Source organism: Chironomus tepperi, unplaced genomic scaffold (assembly GCF_022539635.2).
Source record: "Chironomus tepperi strain 1889 unplaced genomic scaffold, CSIRO-AGI_Ctep_v1 contig_309, whole genome shotgun sequence".
Classification (NCBI taxonomy): Eukaryota; Metazoa; Arthropoda; class Insecta; order Diptera; family Chironomidae; genus Chironomus; species Chironomus tepperi.
In genome coordinates this window covers 289,563-315,864 of record NW_027226431.1, presented here as the reverse complement: position 1 = coordinate 315,864, position 26,302 = coordinate 289,563, and the positions used below count along the sequence as shown (strand labels likewise).

The 26,302-nt window shown below is 31.8% G+C and overlaps 7 protein-coding genes across 8 annotated transcripts in view; 4 read left to right on the top strand and 3 right to left on the bottom strand.

Moving 5' to 3' along the window:
* The window catches only part of LOC139092647 (serum response factor-like), a 29,622-nt gene extending 24,190 nt beyond the window's left edge, over positions 1-5,432 (top strand). For both annotated transcript variants that reach the window (XR_011544610.1, XR_011544611.1), the window contains 3 exons: positions 200-536; positions 5,141-5,268; positions 5,327-5,432. The gene's annotated coding sequence lies outside the window, so the exon portion shown is untranslated. The remainder of the gene's footprint in view (positions 1-199; positions 537-5,140; positions 5,269-5,326) is intronic.
* Positions 5,433-6,547: 1,115 nt separating this feature from the next.
* On the bottom strand, positions 6,548-11,466 carry LOC139092646 (MATH and LRR domain-containing protein PFE0570w-like). Its single transcript, XM_070643149.1, has 7 exons — positions 10,582-11,466; positions 9,553-10,520; positions 9,214-9,477; positions 7,924-9,060; positions 7,629-7,746; positions 7,452-7,560; positions 6,548-7,375 (listed from the first exon to the last, which is right to left on the bottom strand). Exons 1-7 carry the CDS (start codon positions 10,753-10,755, stop codon positions 7,038-7,040), a joined length of 3,108 nt encoding a protein of 1,035 aa, XP_070499250.1. The 5' UTR covers positions 10,756-11,466; the 3' UTR covers positions 6,548-7,037.
* A 443-nt stretch (positions 11,467-11,909) lies between these two features.
* Positions 11,910-12,822, top strand: LOC139092757 (uncharacterized). The gene is made up of 4 exons (XM_070643290.1): positions 11,910-12,070; positions 12,126-12,304; positions 12,362-12,666; positions 12,729-12,822. Exons 1-4 carry the CDS (start codon positions 11,953-11,955, stop codon positions 12,820-12,822), a joined length of 696 nt encoding a protein of 231 aa, XP_070499391.1. The 5' UTR covers positions 11,910-11,952.
* A 69-nt stretch (positions 12,823-12,891) lies between these two features.
* LOC139092769 (ribonuclease H2 subunit A) lies at positions 12,892-14,012 on the top strand. Its single transcript, XM_070643302.1, has 2 exons — positions 12,892-13,063; positions 13,118-14,012. The coding sequence occupies exons 1-2, from the start codon at positions 12,934-12,936 to the stop codon at positions 13,939-13,941; spliced, it is 954 nt and encodes a 317-aa protein (XP_070499403.1). The 5' UTR covers positions 12,892-12,933; the 3' UTR covers positions 13,942-14,012.
* Positions 13,941-14,896, bottom strand: Fancl (E3 ubiquitin-protein ligase Fancl). The gene has a single exon (XM_070643289.1). It carries the CDS (start codon positions 14,894-14,896, stop codon positions 13,955-13,957), a length of 942 nt encoding a protein of 313 aa, XP_070499390.1. The 3' UTR covers positions 13,941-13,954.
* Positions 14,897-15,010: 114 nt separating this feature from the next.
* LOC139092733 (large ribosomal subunit protein eL27-like) lies at positions 15,011-15,826 on the bottom strand. The gene is made up of 3 exons (XM_070643261.1): positions 15,683-15,826; positions 15,568-15,618; positions 15,011-15,513 (listed from the first exon to the last, which is right to left on the bottom strand). The coding sequence occupies exons 2-3, from the start codon at positions 15,592-15,594 to the stop codon at positions 15,130-15,132; spliced, it is 411 nt and encodes a 136-aa protein (XP_070499362.1). The 5' UTR covers positions 15,595-15,618; positions 15,683-15,826; the 3' UTR covers positions 15,011-15,129.
* Positions 15,827-15,904: 78 nt separating this feature from the next.
* Positions 15,905-26,095, top strand: LOC139092754 (inositol 1,4,5-trisphosphate-gated calcium channel ITPR3-like). Its single transcript, XM_070643288.1, is given in 14 exon segments — positions 15,905-16,139; positions 16,141-16,206; positions 16,261-16,357; positions 16,412-18,104; positions 18,173-18,883; positions 19,246-20,091; positions 20,149-21,154; positions 21,219-21,656; positions 21,796-22,140; positions 22,200-23,003; positions 23,067-23,391; positions 23,721-24,838; positions 25,095-25,883; positions 25,956-26,095. Coding segments are annotated over 14 exon segments (8,472 nt in total). The 5' UTR covers positions 15,905-16,001; the 3' UTR covers positions 26,052-26,095.
* Positions 26,096-26,302: the final 207 nt, after the last annotated feature.

The following is a 26,302-nucleotide window of genomic DNA, read 5'->3' as shown; positions in this document are numbered from 1 at the left end:
TATATATGTACACAAAATGGTATAATGGAACAAGTATTTATATCTCAAAGGAAATTGTGAGCTTCTTTATTGTGTGTCGTTTGCTTTTGTTGATGCAGCATGAACTTCCATTTTCATAATACACATATGCACCCAGGGGTCAATTTAATGTATGATAATTTTAATGATTTTAACTTAATTTTTTTCAATTCTTTTACAGCTTCTATTTCCTATCGATTTTGACTTGAGTGACTTTCTGTGAATCAACAGATTAATGGACGTAAAAAAAATTACTGGAATTAAACTTCTTCACATCAAACAACAATTTGTAGAAGTAATTTAGTTTTAAGTGCATTCAATCAAAAACAACAACAACAACATTTTTTGTAGCATCATCACACAATTGGTACCATCATCTACATCAAATAATGATTGAACGCACTGTCTAAGCCAAAAGTTCTAATTATAAAAAGGATCCAAATAATTTTATTTTATAAGACATGTTAAGATTTATATTGGATTTAAGGAACGTTAGCATTACGATAGGATTCTTTTTGGTAAGTATTCTTTGAAAGTTGTGACTTTTTGTTGTCTTTTTCCAAAATTAATCGAGTTACAGCTGATTACAATGAATTGTCATTAAATTCTAGTCCTAGAAACTATGAATAATTTGCTAATTAGAGACTATAAAAGAAATTGCCGATTTAAGACTATCCTGAATTGTTGAAAATTGACCATCTGTCTAAAAAATATTTGGTTTGATTCCCAGTTAATATTTAATTGAAAGCTTCTCAATGTGGACTCATTGTACTTGTTAATAATCAAGTTAATGACTAATTTTAACGTAATTTTGTCTTTTTGAGCTCGTTATTCATTTTATTGGTTTAGTCACAAGTCTTGGTTAATGAGTTGAGCGGATTGCTGCCTAGCGACATCATCAAATGATGATTTTGTAAAAAGAAGGAGGCCATGGATCACAGTTGATCTGTACGGCCAGCGAAGTAAGTAAGATTAGGTAATGAGATGATTTATAAAGTCAATATTTGCTTAACAATTAGCAGTAATTGATGTAGTTATGCTATAGAAATGTTGAATTTGAGGTATCGAATCATATTTTAGAGAATCTGCCAGTACACTGGCCGAATGGTCTAATACCAGATTGCAAATCTTCAATTTTGTTGAGAATGTGTGATTAATTCCTATTGAAGATTTTTCAAGCGTTTTGAATATGACATTAATGCCTCAAGCCAGATTCAAATCAGCCTGGCATCGGATTTTCGATTAATCGATCCAAAATCCAACACTAGAATAATATCGGTTTGAATGTCAGAGTCACGTCGGCCTGAGGCCAGATTTTTGATCGATCCTATAATTTGTGCTATTCGGGTTTAATTTGTCAAACCTATTAAGCACTAATTAGTGATGTCCTTGATTTGAGTCCTGACATTTGGACGTGTTTCTTCAAATTTCACCATTAATCCCAATTTTAATCTGATTTTCCATTAAATCCAGCAATTCTCATCAATTTGAAGCACAAAACTGAACATATGGTCGACTGATCAGACAATAAAAAAAGAGTTTACAGCTATAAATTCATTCATTTGTTTGTTGATCCAATTTGCACCGAGTAAATTGGATAAAGATACTTGTAATGTCAATATCTCGTTGGAAACAAAACACAAAAAAAATCTGTTAAAAAAGACAAAAGACTTTTTGAGGACTTTGTTACAGTTCCTGTAGAGCTTACTTACTTACCAAATCACAACATGAGTCGAATTTTTATGCTCAATTTAAAAATTCAATTGTGCATTTATATAATATTAAATTAAATATTTTTGCGTTTCACAACATTATCGAGAATGTTATCAATTCTATGTGGAGGTCTCCAAAAGTTGATGTTAAAAAATATTTTTACAAATGTATATCGAACCGTGCATGGACACAATGTCGTTGGCTTCCAGTCGAGAGAGAGTTAATTAAATATGAGGAATAAAAAAAAAAAAAACATTTTTACGCATGAAAAACAGAGAAAAAAAATTCCAAAAATTTGTTATACAGCACAAGAAATTCAACTGCGTGGCAGGAGACGAAATGGCGAAAAAATATTAAATTGATGCTGTTGATGACCAAACTGCTTGTGACTTGTACAATTGCACACATCGAGAAGTCAAGATCGATCGTCAAAATGAGGCAAAACATGTCAATCAAGATCACAATTTTAATTTTACTTGCTGGATTTTCAATTTTACTTTCCTGACTGTTTTTTGCTTTTTATTCTCCGTACGAGGAATCTCGCTGAGCTCTCATTCTTCTCCCTGTCTCTCTTACCAGTTTGAAAATTATTATTTCACAAAAATCTGACTGCAAATGCAATCTTTTTTTGGTGCATTTTATTGGAATGGAATGAGGGTGTTGTCCATATATTTGGCTGTCTGTGGATTAAAGGAGGGGTTTTGGGGTCTAACTCCCATTCTAACTTACTGACTTAGTGTGATCCTTAGCCTGATTGTGGGGCTGCTACCTTTCAGACGAGGTGGTTTGAGATAGTCTAGTTCGGATCTTTGATATTTGGTATCTTTGGATTGCATCAAGGATTGTGATCAAAGGTCAGACTTTGGTTTCTTAATCTTTACATATTCATTCTATTTTATCTTCTTCTATAACTTCCCTTTTGCAACTTCTTAGGATCTTCTTACATTCCTACCAAGTTGACGTGACTCGGAGTTGATGCGGGTTTTAACCAGATTCGATTGGATCTGTCAATTAGATAAAATGTGGTTTTCTCTAATATGTTTTGACCGAACTTTGAATTGAGTTTTGAAAATCTAGGAATGTCAAAATCCGATCTCAGGACAGTGTGACTTCAGATTCGATGAAATCAGTCTCAAGTCAGAGTCAATTCAACCTGGGCCGGATTCTCGGTGATTTCTATTTGGTGTGCTTTCCGCATTGTAGATGTTCAATCTTGCATTTTGCGATTGTGCTTATAGTTCGTCCAAGGCTCCAGCCCTGCATTGTTTGTCTGGCTTGCAATTTTGGATGATTCCTAGCCTTAACACTGTTCTTAAATCCTTTACCGTCAATAAACTGCGCTTTCATCCATCACAATCTGACATCATTCAAACTACTTTCATCTTTCCTTCAAGTCAGTCACATAGCAGTGCGCGCATCAACAAACAATTCATGGGAGATCTAAAAATGGTAAACGAACTGAGAAGAGAGAAAAATTCAACAGCAAAATGAAATATAACGACATCGATGCATCGACATAAAATTAAAAAGAAATAAAATGCAACACATTTTTATATTCTTTTTGTAGCAGCAGCAGCAACTAGCAGGGAGAAAAAAGAAAAGATTCTTTTTCAACGCGCTTGACTTCTGCGTTCCTTCCATCTCATGTACATACTCTGTACAATTGCAATATTGTCTGATGATTATTACCTTGCATAATGTCAATAATGTCGATCGGGTAACTCGCACTATTCGCATTGGTCTTATGGCTTACAAAGAAGAATAAGTTATTGAAGAACAGAGCAGCAAAAAAATGTTTAATAACATTATATTAGGACTGAAAATGTTACAACTTAAGGAGGCGAAAAAGAAGAGGAAAAAAAATGTTAAGTTTGAGGAACTGATGGAGTTTGTGGCGCAGTTTATGATGAGATTTACAGCTGATTGGATTCGTTTTGAGATTTTAAGCTGTTCTTTTAATGATTTTTGGTATAGATTGTTCTGGTTTCGCTGTGGATCAGGTCTATAGCTTCAAACTATGAGCATTATTGATTCCAGCCATTTTATATGTGAAAATTTGGTTTTTACCTCATATTGACTATTATTCCGTGCAATACAACTGTTGACGTGTAAATCATCAATGCTTATGCATCAATATATTCTATTAAAGGCTCTCTACGGATTTAATTTGATAACAACGATATTTATTCTTCAGAAAACAAATTCACACTAAATATTTATATGAAGGGGACTAACAACTACAAAAGGGCAAAAACAACTTATTGAAGTTGTATATGAACAGTTCAAATACAAAATGACCGTTAGAACATTCTCAACACTGTCGATCAGATCCAGCCTCCCAAAATGCCACCCAAAAGCCCAGAACTCAGTTCAACAAGAGAAATTTGGATATAAAAAATTAAAAATGGCATAAACAACATTTGTGTGAGCTATAAAAAGCAGAGTAAAGCGAGAAATGCAATGAGCAAAAAAAGGAAGGTAAGAAGTGAACAACATAAATGCAGCATAAGACCATCCTCGAAAAGTCGTCGTGCAGTCTAGATTTTGGATTTTGTTGCAGTAAAAGGAATGAAAGAAGAAAAAATAAAAAATAAATAAAATTGTTCTCGTGTGTGATGAATGATGAAGCGATTATCATGGACTTTTGGCTTCGCGTGATAGATGGATGCTGATTTTCCGGTAGCGGCTGATTGTAACATTTCCATTTCCGATCTTAAATCTCTTTTATCTGTACGTCTTTTTACAAGCATTTTTTAAATTACTGCCACATGTTTCTTGATTCCATTAATTCTGTTTTATAAAAAGGCAGAATTTAAGGAATTTTTTCCAATGGAATTTTCATCAATTCGACATTAAATGTACAATCGAGAATGAATTGACCATTAATGTGTCAAAATGTTGTCTAATAAATGAACTTCCATGCATATACAGTTCGTTTTTTATTGGCCAATTTGAATGACAATTTACAACAAATTGTGTATTGGATTTCACATGAAAAGATTTATTTTGTCGCGTACCGACCATGACTTTTGAATATGAATATTCTCGGTGAATATCTGCATTTTGACTGTCATGAAGAATTACTTTCGAATTTAACGGTCAATAAAAATTCAAAAAATAACGGTCAATAATTTTTTGAATCTTAATTTTCAAATTTTCTTTGACCGTTATTTTTTAAAATAATTTTGACAGTTAATTTGATATAAAATGCGCCATTGTCAATCACGATTGACCACATCTGTTCCTCTTTCCCGTCTCATTCATTCAATTTCGATTGAGAAAAAAAACTCGATTATTTTATTTTGGAAATACGATAACTAAAAGTTAATTTTAATGCATCCATTTTGGGTCTTAACATTCAATTGACTAATTTTTTTGCTTTATTATGTTCTTTTACTTTCATTTATAGGGGATTGTAAGCGAGATGAATGGAGGGAATAATGAGATGAAATTGATCATCAATCGGAATGAGCAGCTTGAAAAGCAGATTTTTGGCTTAAAAAAAATACTTTTTTTAATTTAATCAAATCTGGAAATGTAAGTCAATAACTTTTTGGTTTTAGTGGCTGCTTGCTAACTTTCTTTGTCTTTTCAGGTTCTTTGAGCATTTTTAGAGGACGATTTATTGAAAAATTATGTATCAACTTTAGTTTAGTTTAGATCAAAATTTGGTTTTAAATCATATTTTGTTAGAAGTAGTTTAAAGTCAAATAGAGACTTTCTAGATATTTAAAATACTTAGAATAGTTCAATTTTTATTCAATATTTTATCCAAACATTAATTGAATTTAAACAATTTGAAAAATTATCAACATAAATTTTAACTGTTGTAGGGTTCTGAAGCACTTAAAATCTTACTGTTGTATGGTTTTCAAAATTTGGAATGAACTTAAGATTGAAAAAAGAATTTGAATGGCTTTTGAAATTATACAAAATCTTCAGAACAGTACAACAGTTAATATTTTACAAGATAATTTGTGAGGTTTTTGAAGAAAATATTTGAGTCAATTGATAGCAGAGCTCGAAGTCGACTCGGAATTTGTATGAAAAAGTCGACTTGAGTCGATTCGACTTCATATAAAATTCGGGTCGATTTTGAGATCTGATTGATAGTAACAACAATGTAAATAGAATCATTGACTAATTTGTTGTAAACAATAGAATCAACATTTATCAAATTTCAAAAACTTGAACTTTAAGTTTCTATTATATTAAAAATTAATCAAATACTCGATCAAATTTACGGTGCATAAACCTACTATGGAAGATAATACTTTGTAGAATAGAACCTATTTTAATTCTGTAGACATTTATATTTTCTATCCTAATAGCTTTATAGTTATAGCTATAGATATGTAATATCCCTGTAGACCCAACAATTATATGATTAATCCCAAAATAATTAAAAAAATGTAAAAAAAAATCTTGTAGCAAAAAATTGAAATAAAATAAAGAATAAATCACAATAATGTGTTTGAATGTCAACACTTCCGAACAGAATGGATAATTAAAAATTCAATAGAAATATACGGGAAATTGGAAATTACTATAAACGTGTTGCGTGATGAGCATTTTAATAATAATGTGGTAAACTCATCAAAATAATCATAATTTTAATATCTTTAAATTCTATGCACTTCGTAAATAATTAAAAGAATCACCTGGAAATGAGAATTTATGCCTGCAATTTTTAATTGACAATTTTTATGAATTATGTTAAATAAAAATAAATTCATTGTGCAGTTTTTTTTTTCATTCAATATAAAAACAATAAATATAATTTATTTCAAATTACATTAATAAAAATCAATGGATGTTTACTAAATATGGGAAGGAATAAAGTTATAGACGGAGAATCAATTAATCTAGTTAAAAGAGTTTTTTAGATGATTCGTATATATATTTTGCTAATTTAATTAAAAATGCGTCATTCGGTGGATTAAATAATTGTGTTCCTTGCTGGAACACATGTTAAATTATTTTAGTGAAATTAGAGAGCTTTGCTCGAGTTTTGATTAAGGTATTAAAGGTATGGAGCCAGCCAATAGAAATAAACTAGTACAGACGAGGTCAGTTGAGACCTCGAAATCACATTTTCCATGCATGTTGTCAATTTATCGATTATTAAAATAACGGTCAAATTGTTTTTGAAAAATAACCGATTCAAAAATTCAAAATAATTTTGACCGTTAAATTTTGAAAATAATTTAGTCGTTATATATTTTTTGTAATTTGTGACAGCAGATAAATGGACAACATGCAAACTCGGAAAATGCGCTTCGAAGAACTACCTAATTTAAAATTATTTACAGTTTCGTCTCATGTCGATTATACGGATTATGAGCATAAACCCTCGATCGATTTTGCCTTGAATTAGCAGAATTATCTTGATTTGATTCCATATCATATGGATTATCCATGCATCCGTTTATCAAGTCCAAATTATTTACTTGATTAACTCTCATATTATAAGCACTTTGATATTGCTGCTGGGTAATTATGTTAGGACTCATGTTATTGAATGGTGAATGAATTCGATTCTTGTTTAAATTATTTGTTCGTCGATTTCTCATTCTTTGGCTAACAGGCATTTTACGTGAATCGTCATCGTTATCTTCATTATCATCGCAACTATCAACGTCGCCTATGAATAAATAAACAGAAAGTTTTTTTATGAGATAATCATTATTTTTTATATTTTAATTTTATATGTGATTTACCATCACTGCTGTTTGTACTTGCAACAAAATGTTCATTCTTTATTATCTTTCGACCTTGTCGATTGAATTTAAATTCTCTGGGCAGTGTGTATGATCTCGGCAATGACATCTGTGAAAAACATGCGAATTTAATGAATATTTTAATCATATGTCTATAAATTATACGAAATTATTTACCTGGCTATCAATATCTGAGGCGACATTCGGTGAATCACCATCATCGTCCATATGAATTGCTCTTTCGTAGCCAACACCATTTGTGTTGGTGAAATTGTTTGTGTTATTACGAAAATCACTGTAAATGCATTTAATTGAATTATTTTAAAGTCATTGTCATTTTACATAATTTTAACGGATTTCAAAAATTTAAATTTAAACGGTTTTCAAAAATTTGAAAGTATTTTTTTTTTTCGAATTTTTGAAAACCGTTGAAAATCGTTAAAATTATTAATTTGCTCAAATCAAAGCATACCTGATGTAATTATTTGAATTATCATTAATTCCATTTCTAACAGGTACTGTAGGAATATGTTGATAATAATGTGAATTGCCATCAAGATGACTTGGTGTAAGTAAAATTTCAGGCGTATTCCCTCGAGCCATTTGTCGTTTAATTAGCTGCGACGCTAAGCTCTTCTCCTTCTCAATACTATTCGTATTTACGTTACTATTACTTCCATTACTATTCTCATTTTTACTATTTGAGGAACGATTTGTATCTGTTTTGTTCTTTCCCTCTAAGCTATTATAGGCACTCTGTCGATGATCATAATGACAATTTGGACTACCTATTCGACTGCTCGGACTTGCTCGTGCCTGAACATTTAAATTGTTTGTTAAATTATGATGAAGTATTTTCTTTCGCGTCGATACAATTTGTCGTGTTAAGGAATTATTTTCATTCTCAGATGTTGTGCTGGTCATTGTCGATGACGCTGATTGTTGCTTATTACTTAAACTATTATTGCTATTATTATTGGCACTTTCACCTATATTTGTAAGAATCTCATGTGAAAACTTTGTTAATGCGGCTGCAATGCTTCCGTTGTTGCTTGAAAAATTATTGTACATGATTGCAGTACTTTCACTCTTTTGTTGTAGCTGATACAATAGAATATTCATATTGTCGGTCTCGGAGCATGAAGAATTACGTCTAAAATCTATTGTCTCGATATCAATGTGCTTCTTTGATCTTGGCGCTGGTAATCGAGGTAAAATATTTCCCCCTTCATCATTTTCGCAGGAATCATGAGTCATTTTACTCGAACGACCGAGCTTTCCCTGCTTTATTTCTTCCTCAATTATTTTCAATTCCGCCAATTGTTTTTGCTTCTTTTCTTGCAATTTTAGTTGTATATTGATTCTAGATGACGCCACACTTCCTTCCGTCTCACTCGATCCACCTGCTATGCTATTTCTTGGAAGTGGTTGGCGCCAAAATGGTATTATTGACACAGGTCCACTCATACTAATTTGTGGTTGTAATGTTTGATTTGATATTTGCTTTACATTCTCATTAATATTCAAACTATTCATATTTCCTTGTAAATTTAGATTTGGCGGTGGAATAAAGCTTGTTGGCTTCTTCTTTTTACGCTTTGTTGCATTACTAAAAGAATAGAAGATTATTAATATTGAATAACGTAATTATAATTTCAAATCTAGAACCATACAAATGTTTTAAAAACTTCAACAATTGTATGGTTCACTTTTTGAATTTTAAAAAACTGTTGGTAAGAAATATTTTAAAAATCAAACTTACTGCACAGGATTAGAGAATTTGCAGTTGAAAATGCCTTTAAGGTGCTCATTTGTCGGCGCATGATGATGATGTCTTCCTTTATTATCTTCACAATTTTCTCTGTCCTTTTTGTGGTGAAAATTAGTTTCACACGAAAATATACTTGAATAATTGGAACTAAACTTCGAGTCACTGCATCTACAAACATTCGAATAAGACAGGCACTTGTCGAATTTATCTGTTCCATCGTCATTTTCGTAACCAAGTCTCCGTATGTGAAAATACCTTAAAGAACAAAAATAAATAAAAATTGTTAGAATTCCTGACTGTAATTTGATACATGGCATAAGTTGGACTTACTTGTAATAAATTATCATGATTAAAATTCCACCAAAGAATGTCCCGAGTACATACAATGGAATTGAGTACCAATTTTCAGTTCTCTCAGACCAAATGCCAACCATCCATAGTGACACTAATAGGCAGTTCTCCAAGAACATTACAATATAGAAAATCATCATTTTCTGTCGATGATTTGCTTCTTGTAGATTTATGTATGCAAAGATATAAATGAATGCGACTAGTCCACTTAAAAGAATTTTCTTAATCCTTGATATTTGTTCACCGTGGAATGCATTTTTAGGTGAAATGAGCCACAGGAACATTGATATCCAATGAAGAATAATTACGAGGAATATCCACTTTTTGTATACTGATGCATATGCTGTTAATGATAAAACTCGTGACGTAATTGTTCCTAATCTCCAGAAAAATTGAAAAATAACTCCTAGCCATGTTAATACTAGCCGATGAACATTATGCTTACTAACATTCTTACTAAAACTAGCTAAAGCCCATGCGACACTAAATAGTGACAGAAATGCTGATATTGTATTTAAATCCTTAAATGTTTTCTGTCTATATTGTTGTACAATTGTAGATTGTTGTACAAGATGTGTCGATAGTTGTCCACCAAGTGTTTTAATCTTTATAGAATTAATACTATTATCCTCATTCGTCTGCAATGTCATGAGAATGTAACATTGTAAAATTAACATTGGTGCTGCTTCACAGAAAGCATGAATCAGTCTTAAAATACATAAATCTCTAACTTCGTGCTTAACATATCTTAAATCGACTGGCACAAAAAGCTTGGCATATCGCCAAATAACACCCAATTGTCCCACATGAAGTCCAATAACGGAATATTTCATTATTTTTGATTTTGGACATTGTTCGTCCTCCTCCTCATCCTCTTCATTTATAGTCTCTTGATTTACTGGTACATTTAATTTCCTACTTCTTAGATACCATTTTAATGACACAATCTAAAAAATAATGATTTAATTAAATTAAATGAGCGATAAGACTTACGATTATGAGACATACCTGCGATACGATTAATGATCCGGCGATAATGAGTACAACAGCAATAAAGAAATTGATTCTACCGCGTTCGAGTAGAGCATATCCAAGAACTATATCAAAAACGCAATCACAAAAGTATGCAGCCAGCGAGATTACATTAAATAAATTATCACAGATTGGAAGGAATTCTGCCATGATTATCAACTAAATATGACGTTTATCGTCAACAAGATATCTTTCTTTTGATGAGAAAAATAACAAACACGATGTTATTGCCACGGCTGCTTCTGGCAAATAATGAAAATATGCTGCACTTTTTAATTTAATTCTTTTTTTTCTACTTTGTTGTTCTGGTTTACATTATTATTATTGAATTTATTCCATTTCTCAAGGGCCTTCACTAAACGATTAATCTGATGTTGCTTTGATGCTTCAAGATTCCATTAAGTTACCGATAATTTGCCTCTTGTTAATTACAGATAGTAATTAACAGCAATGTTTAAGAACAACACAATTAAATTGACAAGTGGAATTTGATAGCAATTTTAAGGTACTTTTTTGTGTATTATGCTCACGTTGCACACATGAATCGCTTCCCAGAACGGTCTTTCTTTGGAAATTTCTTTCAATTTTGCATCGAAAAGCTTTGCCCACTTATTTTTATTTTATTATTTTATTTTTCTTCCTTTCTTCACTCTCGCGTTTCTTTTTTTTTCTTTTCTTGAATATCTTTAAGATATTACTGCTTTATGTTGTTGTTGTTGTTGTATCGAATGGAATTTCAAATATTTATCTCGTCATAGTATTAGTAATATTTAACAAAGAATCATAAAATCATCAAATTTTTAACATAATTCATAATTTCACAACATAACTTGATATTCTTATTGTTTATCATACACTTGGACACGTTTTAACACTAATTTCAGTCATTTATATCCATGATTTACCACAAATTTTTTAAATTATTCTACATAAAATTTTGTTAATTCTTCATGTCAAAATAAAAATGCGATCACTATGTTCGGTCGAGAGAAGTTTCAAAACATAACAGTACCAACGATCTTTTTATTTTTAAAGTCATCTCAAGACTTGATCACTTATCCTCGTTTAAACATGTTGCGTAACGGACATACAAAAGACTTCAATGAATGGCTATGTGCTGTGTTTCTGAAATAGACTTTTTAAATCATTTCTTATGTTTCCCAAGTTTGCATCCAAAAATCTTAAAGTTCAAAGCAGTTCAAAGTTTGGACTTCTTTTTAAATTTTGAACTTTCGTTGATTACTTTGCGCAACATAAAATTTGAATTTAGTTTAGTAACATTTTTTCTCTCGCAAACCAAAGGAACCAAAGAATTGACAATTTTTAAGAATATTAATTAAATTAACAATGGGACCGCCGTTTTGGATTCATTGTAATATGTGCAGTGCACTGTTAGGCAATGATAATAAGCATTTCTTGCTCTCTTGTTCTCATATTGTGTGCAAATTTTGCTTAAAGCCAACTGGTAAGATGATTAAAACAAATATTTCAATCTATGCTAACTAATTATTTGATTACAGGAGGAAAGAAATGTCCAATATGTAAAGAAAACGTTCGATACGAGGAAATGTCTAAACTGCCTGAAAAATTGAGGAATAACTTTCAACCAAACATCCAGAATTTATTTCAAGAACCGGCAAAAATATTACAGTTCCAGGAGACACAAGTTCGTGACATGGCTAAAAAGACTCGTGATTATGTAAATAATGAGATTAATTATGTGGATAATTCTTATTAAATTTAGATTTAATTTAAGAAGACAAAATACCGCCAAGCAAAGCAAATATATGAGAAGGAAAAGGCTGAAGTTATGAAGATAAAGAAGCATCTTGACAGCTTGATCCAACAACGCCGATTAATGCAGGAAAAATTGAAGGAAGTGTACATGCGAAATAAGATGAAGAAGCAGCACGAAATTTATCGTAATCCAGCCAATATGACCTTATCTTCTGATTATTCTAGCGAAAAACCACGAAGTTCATTCAGGACACCAGGCACATCACAGACTAGGTCGGACTTTTTCAACCAAAGTTCGCCCATAGGACATGAATATCGATCAAAGTAAGATTTAATCCACTCTTAAATCTTAGGATTAATTTTAATCCATCCGATTAATTTTTCAGCTCAAATGATTTTTTCGGAAGCCATCCATCAACTCCACAGAAAAAGGCCAAGCTTCAGCATACGCAATCTAATCGCATTCCATTCCACATATAATTTATTTCCTCCCATATGATTCAAATTGGATATTTTGGGCATTAATTGTTTTCCCGCCAATAATTTTTACATTATAAACATTCTAAATTTTTAGTTAATTTGTAATAAAATATGAAATCCGACAATATAGATTCATTAGAATCACTTAAGGACTACATAAGTAGTCAGGACAATTCAAAGAGTTTTGTGTATTTTTCTAAAATTCCTGATATTTGTAAAACAGAAAAATGCATGTTGGGAGGTAAACAAAAATTAATCAAAATATAAACATTTTCACTTAAGTCCTTAATTATAGTGGATGAGGCAGGCAGAGGACCAGTTTTAGGACCTATGGTCTATGGAATAGCATTCTGTCCAATTAATAAAAAGTCAATTCTCAAGGATCTTGGATGTGCTGATTCCAAACAACTTACAGAAGAGCAAAGAGATAAGATTTTTGTGGACAGCAATAATAAAGATTATGCAACAGAATCAATTGGATGGGCAGTTGATGTTATATCACCAAACGAAATTAGTACAAGCATGTTGAGAAGAACAAAGAGAAGTCTGAATGAAGTTTCAATGGAATCAGCTATAGATTTAATTAAAAAGGCTTTGGAACTTGAAGTTAATGTTGCTGAAATATATGTAGACACAGTTGGTCCACCAGAGAAATATCAAGCAAAGTTGCAAGCTATATTTCCTGATATTAAAATAACTGTTGCTAAAAAGGCTGATTCCCTCTATCCAATTGTATCTCTTGCCTCAATTTGTGCCAAAGTATCGCGTGATCATGCCTTAAAAGTCTGGTCATTTAGAGAAGGAATTGAAATTCCGAGTGATGGTTTTGGAAGTGGATATCCTGGTGATCCAGTTACTAAAAGATTTTTAAAGAATTTTGAGCCACTATTTGGATATCCTCGAATTGTTAGATTTAGTTGGTCCACAGCATCAAACGCATTAGACGAGAATCATGCTTATAGTGTTGAATTTGAGGAAGAGGAAGAAACTAGTGAGAAGAAAGTCAAATTAGCAAGCAAGAAGATGACATCATTTTTCAAGGCAGAAGTTCCTGTAAAGAAATTTAAGAGGCACAACTTTTTCAAGGAAAGATGCTTAGAGGATGTCACTGACTTTTAATTCATTTATTTATTTAAATTTGAGTTGTATCCATTTTATCAGTAATAATCATGCTGTTTTCAACCATTCTATCTAGTCTGTTTTGTTCTGCTATATCTTGTTGCTTTTTCATGAATCCTGAGAAATTTGAAGATATTTTTTGCTTACAGAATGGACATTCACCAACAGCTACACTTAGCACTTTATAGCTATTAATGTTTAAATGCTGATTAAGGCAACTAGCATGAAATAGTTGATCACATCGTGGATTTTCACAGCATACAATAGGACTCTCGTTTTGTTCATTATGCTGACACAGACAAATTGAGCATTCATCGTTATCCTCAGCTCTATTTGTGTACGGAAATTCCAATATTTTCAACTTGATGCACAATTTCTGGTAAATGTCTATTTCATCTTCATCATAATAGCTATTTGTACTATATGCTGCATTCAGTTCCTTTATAATGTGATCCTTTCCATAAAATGTCACATTGAAATTATTAACATCCAGCGGATCTACAAATTCGATTTTAATGAATGCAAACTTGCTGTATTTGATCAGTCTCCAATTGATGCTCATTAACTTTTCATGAGGCTCTAATACTATGCAGTTTAAGTCCAAAATATACAGTGATTCAAAGTAATTCTGAAGATTATTAATTAACAACAAAAATCCTTCGACAGCACTTTTTAAACTCATTGAACTTCCGATTTTTAGCAAACTAGAGGCTGCCTTTTCAGGAAAGTTATGTGCTGCTATAATCCAATTATTTTCAGCATAGCTTAATTCAATTTCAGCTGTTATGTCGTACTTTAATTGTTTACTTATCTTAATTTGTGTATAATTTGATTTTACAGCAACTTCTATGCTTTTTGGATATGATTCTTTTAGTGACTTGATGTCCTTCAGTGTCTGTATAAGTTTCCTAACATTAACAGGCTCAATTTGTGAGCTGTTATTAGATAAATCCATTATTTTTAATTGACTTAAATTTTGTTTACTTTTCCTGTAATTTTTGGTAGTTGACCAAAAAATTCAAAATTCTATAAACACCCAGCAAAAATTTGAAATAAAAACGACCGTTAATTTTATGAATGCATGAAACAAATGGAATTATTTTATTTATTGCAAAATAATTGAGATCAATTTCTTTGGTATAAAATAGTAAATTATTTAAATACTGAGTACGATTTCAAGTACGTTGTTTAGAAACGTAATTTTTGGAAGAACCACTTGTTCTTGCCTTGCTTAAAGCGGTCCTCTAACTTCATACGAATCTGGAATGCAGCCTTCTTGCGTTTTGCTGGATCTCTGAAATCCTTGACGCCGTATTTCTGGTCAAGAGTAACATCAGATACACTGTAACGTGTTGGCATTAAATGATTGTAATTGATACACTTGATGAATGGCTTTATGCGTGTATTCTTCTTGATTTTATCTTTTCGCATACGACGAACCACACGTCTTGGATAACGCGCAATTCCAGCTACAAGTGCTTGTGCAAAAGGCTTATCACTCGTGCCTTCATCAACTGTTTTCAATATTACAGCTTTTCGTCCGGCAAATCGTCCTCCGAGAACGATCACGACCTGTTAAAACATATAATTAGTCATTGTTTATTGATTTTTCATGTTATTCCTTACTTTTCCTGCTTTCATAATTTTCCCCATTTTCGTAAGTTATTTTTTGAAATTCTAGAATGAAAAACAACTTAATTTAAGTAACCTTGATATTATTCCGGTAAATAAATGTTTTTACCTTCAGAATAAGTACAATTTACAGTCTAATAGTTGCTATAATTAAGATTTTTTAAAGAAGTTTCAGAAACTTCGTGATGTGTGGTTAGACCGAAAAAATTGAAAAGGACTTTTTTACTTCCGTGCGTAGCATTCAAGGATATTTTGACTTCCGTGCGTAGGAATTTTCTTGAATGTAAAGCTTACTTGACTTTTCAGCCGCATTCACAAAAAGACAGTTGAAAAAAACATAAACAATCGATATTTATTAATTTAATTCATTTACTATGTTTAGTGGCCTTAAATTGTTATGTTAAGTTTGTAAAATAAGTGAAATTAACATGGATTTTAACATACGACAGGATTATATGCGTCAGAAATTAGATTTACTCGGATATTCATCACATTCCTTGCCACTTTCAGCAGTTCCGTTGGTTTCGACTATTTTGGATGATTTAATAGCCACAACAGAGAGTTTAAAGAAAGGCAAAAGATGAGCTTGGACAACTGTTGGAAGAGAAAAAGGCTTGGGAACTTGGAAATGAGGTTTGTTGATGTAAAATTCAATAAATTCCTTCACTAATTAAGCTTTTCATTTAGGTATACAAATGTGACAATTCTAAGCTGCTACATGAAGTCAATCGATTGAAATTGGAACTACTTAATAAAGAAAAGAATGTCCAAATCGAAAATGCTGGTAAGTTTTATTCATTTTCATCAATTTTCAGCATATCTAATTAAATTCTTATAGGATTAAAGAGGAAAATCAGAAGTTTAGAAGCTGACAGGAAGTCACTTGATGAAAAATGCTCAGAACTCAATCACATGATAGCCTTATACAGTCAGTCTGACAAGTCAAAAAGGAAACAGTCATTAAAGCCATTTATTTCAACGGTTCGCAAAAATGCTTCATTCCCTGACCTCTCATCAGATTCCAAAGAACAGGCTTGTGGATGCACATCAGCAAAATCTAGTGCACCAACGAACAAAAGAACCGCAAAGGAATTAGAAAAGCTTAAAAATGATTTAAAACATGCTGAAGATGTTATTGAAGTTTTAAAGAAGCAAGAAGCTGAGAAGGAACGTGAAATTCAAAGACTAAGTGCCTTATTTGTTGGTGGTAGACCTGTTAATGCTCTCGCACGTGATTGCTGTTATAAGGATGTTTCTAAAATCACAGAGGACATTAGTCATTTACAAAGAGATAAAATAGAACTAACTGCAAAATTGGCTGATGATGATGAACGGTACGAAAAGCTGTTCCAAAAATGGAAAGCCCAAAAGACTAAAATTAAGAATTTAGAAGACCAACTGAAGGAAATTACGGAAGCAGCACTTTATGTCGAAAAAGAAGCAAATTTAAGGATAAAGAATCAAAATCGAAATATTGCGGAACTAAAAGAAAATCTCAATTCCAATGGAAGTAACATTCCTCAAGAAATAAAGGAACTAAAACGTACATTAAAGGAAAAGACAAAACAGGAACAAAAACTGCTTTTTGAGATTGAATACCTTAAAAATAAACAAAATGAGCAGGAACAGCAATCCTCAAATAAGAATTCAGAAATAATTTCGGAACTAATTAAGGAACGTGACATTCTACAGAACAGACTCAAAATGATGTGTGAAAATCAGCCAAGAGAGCCACAATATTCACATCACACAAATCATTGCAGTAATTCAAGCTGCAATGTCCATCAAATTTATTCACAATTAAGGGAAAAGGAACTGCAAGTTTGTAAGCTTCAAGACGAGTTGTGCAGTTTAAGAAATGAAAAAGTTCCAATGCATCCACATGGCGTACTTACTGTTACAAATAATTTGAGACGTGCTGAATGTGAACGTGATTGTGCATTAAATAAAGCACAGTCAATGAAAATGGACAATGATGCATTAAATGACAAGATTAAGGTCCTGCAAGATTGTAAGATTAGTGACAATAAGAAGATCATCCAATTAGAGGAAACGATATCAAAATTAAAACTTGAAATCCAGGATCTCCATACAGCCAAAACACCAGCATTTACTACAATTAAACAGCTTAGAGAAGAAAATTGTGAGCTACAGATAAAGCTACGGTCAGCAGATGAGGATTACAAAAAGCTCAACAATACTTACAATCAAGTTAAGATGCTCAGTCAACAGACTGAAAATGTCTTAATGAGTGTCCAAAATCAACTAGAATTCACAAAGTGTGAATTAAGTGAACGAGAATCTCAAATATGCTGCCTTAATAAATCCAATGACTGCCTTAAAGACCAGATTGACAAGCTATCTGCTGAAATAAGTAAAATTAAGAGCGAAAAATCCACAGTGGAACGTGAGAAGGAATTTTACATGATGACATTAGACAGGAAGAACGAGAAGCTGCATTGTGTTGAGTCTAAAATGGAATCTGTGTCGTGTTTGAAGGAATCCAATAGGATGATGAAGACCCAAATTGAGTAAGTCAATTTTTAATCCTGCGATTTAATTTTTAATCCTAATCTATTTTTATTCCAATCCTTAACAGTGACTTGAATTGTGAGATTAAGCGCCTAGAGTCAATTCTGTGCGACACCAGAAATGAGAATCAATGTCTATGCAAGCAACTCGAAACAACCAAGCATCACTTAACAAATGCAATTCATGAGAACGGACGAATGGTTGATGAACTTGCAACAATTACAGCTGAGCTGAATGCGACCAAAAAGTGTCTTATTGATAGTCAAAAAGAATCGGAAGTGATTAGAACTAAATTGCAATCGTATATCCATGAAATTGAGAGAATTGATGGATTGATATCGATTAAGGAAGGAGAAAGGAAGCAAACAATAGGTCAATTTAAGGATCTCGAATGTCAATATAAGAATCTAGATCAGGAGACATGCGAGACGAAAAGATTAATAGCTGAATATGAGCAGCGATTAAAACATCTGACTGGTCAGCTACATGCTAAAGATATCGATATTGAGACACTTGAGAAGCAGCTTATTGACATTTCTTCAGAAATTGAACTCATTAGAAGTGAAAATATGAAGCTACACGTCGAACTTGAAGCACAAAGGAATTTGAGCGAAAAACTTGACATCCAAAAAGAAAAACAGAAAAATGAGATTCTCGAATATCAGCTCAGCTGTAAGGAGCTGTTAGAAAAGAATGATAAATTGCGAGAAGAGATTCTATTACTTAAGGAATTAGGAGGAGGTGACACTCACATATCTGCATCTTATCATCCTACCATGTAGCGTTGAATTATATTTTATATTTGTTTTAAAATATTTTAATTAACTTAAGTACCTACTTATACATATTGTGTTCAAAATAAATACACTATTTCGATTGCACCAAAAGTGTGACTATACTAACTTTATGCTTTGATTTATATGATTTAACTTGATGACTTGTATACCCAAAATTGTTAATAACCTCAAAAACTGTGTTTGTGAAAAATATTTTAATTTATGATAATTTAATGAATTTAGAGATTAAAAGTGTCCATTATGGTGACATTGTGTCATTATACTCAAATGGATTCCTGTCATCATTAGGGTAAGATCAATTTCATGCTTTTTGTGATATTTTTCAGTAAAAATATTTTCATAGTTTACTGGATGATCGTGTGATTGTAAATACAACTGAAGGAGACCTTATTAAGCCGCCGATTAAGTTCAAGAACTGTCTATTCAAGATATGTCCTGTAAAGAAAACTATAAATAACAAAAAGTCTAGTTTGGATTGCTGTAATACTAATGATCATAATGTTGAAATTTCTTTGGATAATGAAGTAGTCAATCTGTATGGAAAATGCGTGAAATACGGGTCTATTGTCAGGCTGTTTCATATTAAATCAGAAAAATATCTTACAGTCACAAAACAAGTCCATTCAATAATTGATACAGATGCCTTAAAAGCTTATTTTGATAAAAATGGAAATGAAGGTTCTTTGTTCTACGTTATGCCAGTTTATAAGCTAAGATCCATCGGTGATGACATAACTGTTGGCGATGAAGTAGTTTTCAAATCTGCCTTAGTAAGTCATAAGAATCTTCGTGTCAGTCAATATGATTTGATCGATAAAATTGGATTGAAAGAGGTTAATGTCCTTAACACAAGAGCATCCTGGAAAATTTCATTGTTCCTGACCCACAATGAGAATCAAAAGAGCTTCCTTAAAAGTGGCGATATTGTGAGATTATTCCACATTGAACAGCAAAAATATCTCACAAAAGATGAATTTAATAAGAATGTTTTCCTGAGAAGCACTGAAAGAGTTCCGCCGTCTACAGCTACAAGCTCTAAAGCTTTATGGGAAATTGAAGTTGTTCAGCATGATCCTTGCCGTGGTGATATTGCACATTATAATTCACTTTTTCGATTCAAACATTTAAATACTGGACATTATCTTGTGACGGAACTGGACAGTGATGGACAGCACCATGAAATGTTTTCGTAAGCTTATATGTTCTTATAAAATATAAGTAGCTTATTTATCCTTGATATTTTCAGCCTTAAAGCTATTCCAGACTCTTGTGACCTTGCCTCAATATTCGAGTTGGATCCAATATCATTAAATGATTCGGATGCGTTGATTCCACTCAAGAGTTTCGTATTAGTAAGAAATGTAGCTACAAACACTTGGATAAGAGCTTCAAATATTCGTGTTGGAGGTGAATCTGACAAGTCTGTATTTTATAAAGTCGAATGCTCAAAAGCTAGGGATGAGAAGGAAGCTTTTCGTGTTGTGTCTGTAAATTCTGATGAGATTCACGACTTTGATTTTACGAATGAAGCTTATGACTTATTGACCACAATAACAGCAAAACTACTTATAAATTGTAACATAAGTGAATATGACCGAGGTCGTTTGATTTCCATCCTGCAGAGGCTTATTCTATTTATTGGAGATGTTGACATTGATGCTAATGCTTCGAATATCCTACAAGTCAATATTGATAATCCAAATAGGAAACGACAGAAAATATTTCGTGAATTGAACATTATTACACAGATTTTCTGCATTCTCAGCATGTCATCGGATTTTCTCAATGAAAAAGGAATGCCTTCAAAGTTCTTCAAATACATATTTCAGCTGTGCTACAGAATCATAAAATTGAGTCAGAAAAATTATCGAAAAAATCAAGAATTTATTGCATGTAATTATTTCAATTTAATGCAGCAGCACATTGGCCTAGACATTCTTGCCGAAGACACAATTACAGCCTTATTGAACAACAATCAAAAGTTATTGGAAAAGTTTATAGCGCCTAGAGAAATAGAAACTTTTATTGATTTGATTAAGAAAAACATGTCAAAATGGAATGGCAAATATTTTGATTATCTTAGTGCTCTTTGTGTTGCTGGCAATAAAGCCTTACCAAGGACACAAGATATGATTTTTAGATTAATAACAAAGAAGAATAATTCATCCATTTTAATGTCTATAAAGAATATTCATGATAAGGAAGTGGACACAGATTGTGATGTTGATAATATTTTTATCGGATGGAAGAAGGTAAGCCTGAATTGATAACTAAATTGTATAATTCATGAAATTTATTAAAAATTGTAATTTTCAGAGCAAAAAGTCATTCAAGGATTTACTATCAGGATATGAAATTCTTCGCAAGGAAGAAACAGCAATTCTCAAATATTTAAATCATCAAATTGAGCTGTATTCTAACATGTGCATTGATAGACAATCTGACGCCATAAACTATCTCTCACAGAAAATAAGTTTTCATGATATAATGGCATTCGTTAGACATGAAAGTGTCCCAGACGATTTGCGTGCATCATTTTGTAAATTATTAAATAACTTGTATATTGATCGTCCGCCAAGAGAACGTCTGAATTTAAATCAAGTGGCTTTTTATTGGAAATTAATTCCTGATAAAGTTAATAAGAGTTTTAAGGAGGTGCTTAGTGGGAATCATGCAGAATATCAAATTATTAAAGAATTTATTGAGCAATATTTGAAGCGTTTGGTTGTGGATGAGCAATGCTTTAGATATATGGTGAGTTGTAACGACTTTTTAGAATTTAAATGTTTGCTGTTGTATGGCTTTTCTAAACATTTATATGGTTTATTAATATCTTCAAAGAAAATTTAAATCTGAGAATTCCGTTAAAAATCGACAATTTTATTATCTTCAGATCGCAGATAACACAACGCTAGAAGTTGTCAACCTCCTGCACACTACTTTGAAATTCGGATTCTATAATTTGGAAGGAGTTTTTGAAATGCTGTCAACAATTTTAAATGTCATCGAAGGATTCAAAAAGTTTAATTATGAGGAATTGACTACGTCTATTGTCAGCTTAAAACTTAAAAGTTTGGATATTATAAATTTTGTTTTTGATTATGTCACACAATGTCGCATCAATTATTTGATTAATTTGATAAAAGTAGAGATTAAGAAGCAGAAAGTTGAAAATCTTGTGTCTAAAAGCTATCAAAGTGAATTTGGACTAAAAGTTAAGGATTTCTTTACTGATGAGGTATATTGAGGATTACCCTAATTAATTATTTAAATCTAATAGTATTTTCCATTCTAAAGGTACCAAAGATTATCAGCATAAGCAACGCAAACAATCAAAGGATAATCTCTAATGTTTTGCAACTAGTTCTATCAAAATCACCTGAAATAACATCAAAAGCATACCGTACATTATTCCATCACTTTCATCAACTCTCTGACCTAGAAAAGTCGTTTTCCAAAATTAAAATAATCATAGAAGATGACGATATCACACTGAGTGACAGCACTACAGACATGCTTTTTTGCAGTATTCATAATTTGGTGTGTAGCGTTCAACAAGAACTTGTCACGAAAATTGGCTTGAGGATGTTTGCGGAAAATAATTTGATTGCAAAATATTTGTATTGGATTGGAAGCGGTGAATGCTCTAAGGAATTTATCGATATCCTAAGCAATACCATTAATCATATTAATTATTTAGTTGAAAACAACGACAAAGATCTCTCAATTATGCTGCTTAATTTATTAAAATTCATGCTTCATTATGAGAATGATTATGCTTCAGAATTGAAAATGTCATTAGACATCAAATTTACATTTAATGAGATGAAAAATTATTTCGACAGTCAGTTTAAGATGCTTCAGGATAATTTTGAGCTTTTGGATGTTCAAACGACATTGCTTGATAAGAATATTGGTGATTTAATTATTTCCATGCTTATCAGGTCACCGGAATTGAACATTTTCTTCATCGAAGGATTGGATTTAGCGAATCAAGTGCTTAATAAGGGAAATACCCAAGCACAGTCATGTCTGTACAATAAAATCATGTCATTAGATTCACCATCGGACTTTTTCAAGCTTATTCATGATAAAATTCAGGCAAGCTACTCACAACTTCTATTTCAATTTCAAACACTCATCAAGAACTTAATTTATTTACAGGAATGCAAACTGGAAATTAAAACAGACAAGCTTAACATTAGTCATGCTGAGTCATACAATGAATCAAGTCATGCCCATCTTATTAAAAATTCAAGCACGGAAGATTATTCTAGCAATTCTATATCACACAACTATTCGTACTGTATTAGAATTAACAGTAGTTCTACATCTGCAAATGTCGTAGTTACAAGAAAAATTTTAAGATTACTGCAATTACTTTGTGAACATCATAATGCGGAATTGCAAAATATTTTACGCGATCAGAAAACCAAAATTAATTATAATCTGGTCAGTGAAACGCTTTCGTTGTTTGATTGTATTTGCGGTAAGTGTAATTCGCATGGTTTTAATTACTATTGCGCATGTAACATTTTCCAATTCAACAGTTTTGTATTGCTTGATTTTGGATCTTTGAAATTTAACGTATTTTTAAAATTCAAATTTTAACGGCTTTCAAAAATTTAAATATTAGGGATTTGCAAAGATTCAAATTTTAACGGCTTTCAAAAATTTAAATATTAGGGATTTGCAAAGATTCAAATTTTAACGGCTTTCAAAAATTTAAATTTTACCGGTTTTTCCAAAATTCAAATTTTCAAAACTGATTTAACGGTTCTCATGAGTCTTACAAAAATTAATTCTAATATTTTCCAGAACAATTTCAACAGCGAGATGATTATGATCTCATATTCTATACGTGCTTAGATGCTCTCACAGAATTCTGTCAAGGTCCATGTATCGAGAATCAAAATTGCATAATCTATCATGACTCAAGTATCTCGACAACCGTTATGTCTCTTCTTACTCAATTCAAGTGGGATGCTGGATTATTTGGGAGTGTTTTAAAATTTTTATTTGCACTACAAGAGTCAAGAAATAGTTTTGATTTTCTCGAAAAATCTGTGAACGACGAAATGTTTCAAAAACTTCTCCAAAAAATCATTCATGGATATTATATGGACGAAGATGAATGCACCGAGTCAATGAATATTTCTCATAATTTTTATATTTTGTGCTATCAATTAGCCAAAAATAATAGAATGTTTGAGGAAGCAATGCGGAATATATCACAGAGTGAACATGAGGAAGCTTTTAAGTATTTTGAGAGCAATACAGCACAGATTGAAATCGTCAAAAATGATCGGACATTAGAGGATGTCATTTTCCCGATTCCGAAAATATGCAAGAATTTGAGTCAAGAAACAAAATCTAAAATCTTTTTGACATGTGAAAGGGATGAGCAAGGCACAAAGGTTCCAGATTTCTTTAGTAAAGCCACAGAACTTTTGGACCAACTCGAATGGGAAAGCCGCAAATCACATAATTATTTCAACATTAATATTGCAAAGAATAAATTTGCTTTTTCAACAGCAACATTTATACTTGTACTGCTAATAAACTTGTTCATTATCTTCCTATATCCATTCAGTAGCTGTGAAGTGGACTTTAATTGGAAATCAAATATTTGCGCAATGGCTTTTCTTGGATTATTGCCAGTTTATTTGCACTCAAAATTTGAATATCGATGGTCAATTTTGATGTTTATGATATCGATGATATTTGCAAATACAATTGATGGATTTACGACAATATTGGGAAGCGCTTGTGTCGTCACAAAATTCTTCCATATTATCGGTATTGTTTACGAAATTGAGGTCAAAAAACGACATGAAAGTAGCTGCTTTAATAATGCAGATTTACAACTTCAGATGGCTTATTTGATGATAGCTTTCTTTGGGATTGTCTATAATCCTCTGCTGTTTTCTATTTTGGTGAGTATTGTATTAATTTTGAATTGACAGCGCATTTCTCTGCAATTGAATTTAACGGACTTTTGAAATTTAAATTTGAAAACCATATAAATGTTTATTAGTAATTTGTACAGTTTTAAAGTACTCATTAAAATTTAATTAGCACTAAATCCTTTCCCACTCAATAAAAGTAATAGTTCACTGGTACTTGAGAGATGTGTGCTGCAAAATTTTCTCATAAATAATTTTATTAGCACATTTAATTTTATTTGCACAGCTTCTCGAGATTGTTTATCGCGAAGAGACATTACTCAATGTTGTCAAATCAGTAACAAAGAATGGACGTTCAATTATATTTACAAGCATTCTGGCATTTATACTCGTCTATTTGTTCTCAATTGTCGGATTTGTTTTCTTTGGTGATGATTTTGTCGTCACTGCTCAAACAAATCAATCATCACAAATGGAACGTGCATGCGATTCACTTTTTATGTGCATAATTACATCATTAAATCATGGCTTGAGGAATGGAGGTGGAATTGGTGATATTATGAGGACACCGTCATTTTTGGAGTCATCTTATATGCCAAGAGTTGTTTATGATCTCTTATTTTTCTTTGTGATTATCATAATCGTGCTGAATCTTATTTTTGGTGTAATCATTGACACATTTGCTGATCTAAGATTAGAAAAGCAGGAGAAAGAAAAGGTCTTGAAAAATACATGCTTCATATGTGGTCTACACAGTTCCGTATTTTGTAATAAGAAAGTTAGTTTCGAGGAGCATATGAAAAGCTATCACAATATGTGGCACTATTTATACTTTATTGCACATCTTCGAGTCAAAAATCCCACAGAGTTTACTGGTCCCGAGAGTTATGTACATCATATGATTTTGATGAATAATTTAGAATGGTTTCCAAGACAACGAACAGCATCACTTAATGTAGATGAAAATAACGATGAAATCAGTAAATCTGATGTGCATCAATTAAAGAGAATGCTTGAGGAAACTCAGGTTATTATTGGTAATCTCACAAAGCAATCAATCGAACTCAAACATCAAGTATGTATATATTTGCACTATCTACCTTTATAAAATATTTACTATTGTCATTTACTCTTCTTTTTATTAAAGATCAATGAACAGCGCAAACATAAACGTTATGAAATTTTCACCACTAGATCATCAACATTATCTAACATCAATCTCCAATCTGTTGATCATTGTTAAGCATTTATTGTTATTGTTATTGTTGCTAAAATATTTATGCATAAGCTGGTTTAGGCAATAAAGTTTCGATTTTATAAATAAATTGTTAAATGTTTCTGAAAAATTAACGGTTAAAAAACTTTTAAAAATGCAACGATTACTATTGTTTTGAAAAATACGTAACGTAAGGTTTTACGTAGTGACAAAGCCTACGTATTTTTAGCAGACAAATGAAAATTAGGAAATATCAGTCAAAAATAACCTAGTGACAG

Bases quoted from the DNA above. Each gene is read 5' to 3' on its own strand.
- Fancl (XM_070643289.1), bottom strand. From the start codon at position 14,896: ATGGATTTATCTAATAACAGCTCACAAATTGAGCCTGTTAATGTTAGG.
- LOC139092757 (XM_070643290.1), top strand. From the start codon at position 11,953: ATGGGACCGCCGTTTTGGATTCATTGTAATATGTGCAGTGCACTGTTA. The intron at 12,305-12,361 runs GTAAATAATGAG...ATTTAATTTAAG, and splicing joins CTAAAAAGACTCGTGATTAT to AAGACAAAATACCGCCAAGC. The intron at 12,667-12,728 runs GTAAGATTTAAT...TTAATTTTTCAG, and splicing joins GGACATGAATATCGATCAAA to CTCAAATGATTTTTTCGGAA.
- LOC139092646 (XM_070643149.1), bottom strand. From the start codon at position 10,755: ATGGCAGAATTCCTTCCAATCTGTGATAATTTATTTAATGTAATCTCG. The intron at 9,478-9,552 runs GTAAGTCCAACT...TTGTTCTTTAAG, and splicing joins ATCATGATAATTTATTACAA to GTATTTTCACATACGGAGAC. The intron at 7,376-7,451 runs GTAAATCACATA...ATTTATTCATAG, and splicing joins AAGTACAAACAGCAGTGATG to GCGACGTTGATAGTTGCGAT.
- LOC139092769 (XM_070643302.1), top strand. From the start codon at position 12,934: ATGAAATCCGACAATATAGATTCATTAGAATCACTTAAGGACTACATA. The intron at 13,064-13,117 runs GTAAACAAAAAT...CCTTAATTATAG, and splicing joins AGAAAAATGCATGTTGGGAG to TGGATGAGGCAGGCAGAGGA.
- LOC139092733 (XM_070643261.1), bottom strand. From the start codon at position 15,594: ATGGGGAAAATTATGAAAGCAGGAAAA. The intron at 15,514-15,567 runs GTAAGGAATAAC...ATGTTTTAACAG, and splicing joins AAATTATGAAAGCAGGAAAA to GTCGTGATCGTTCTCGGAGG.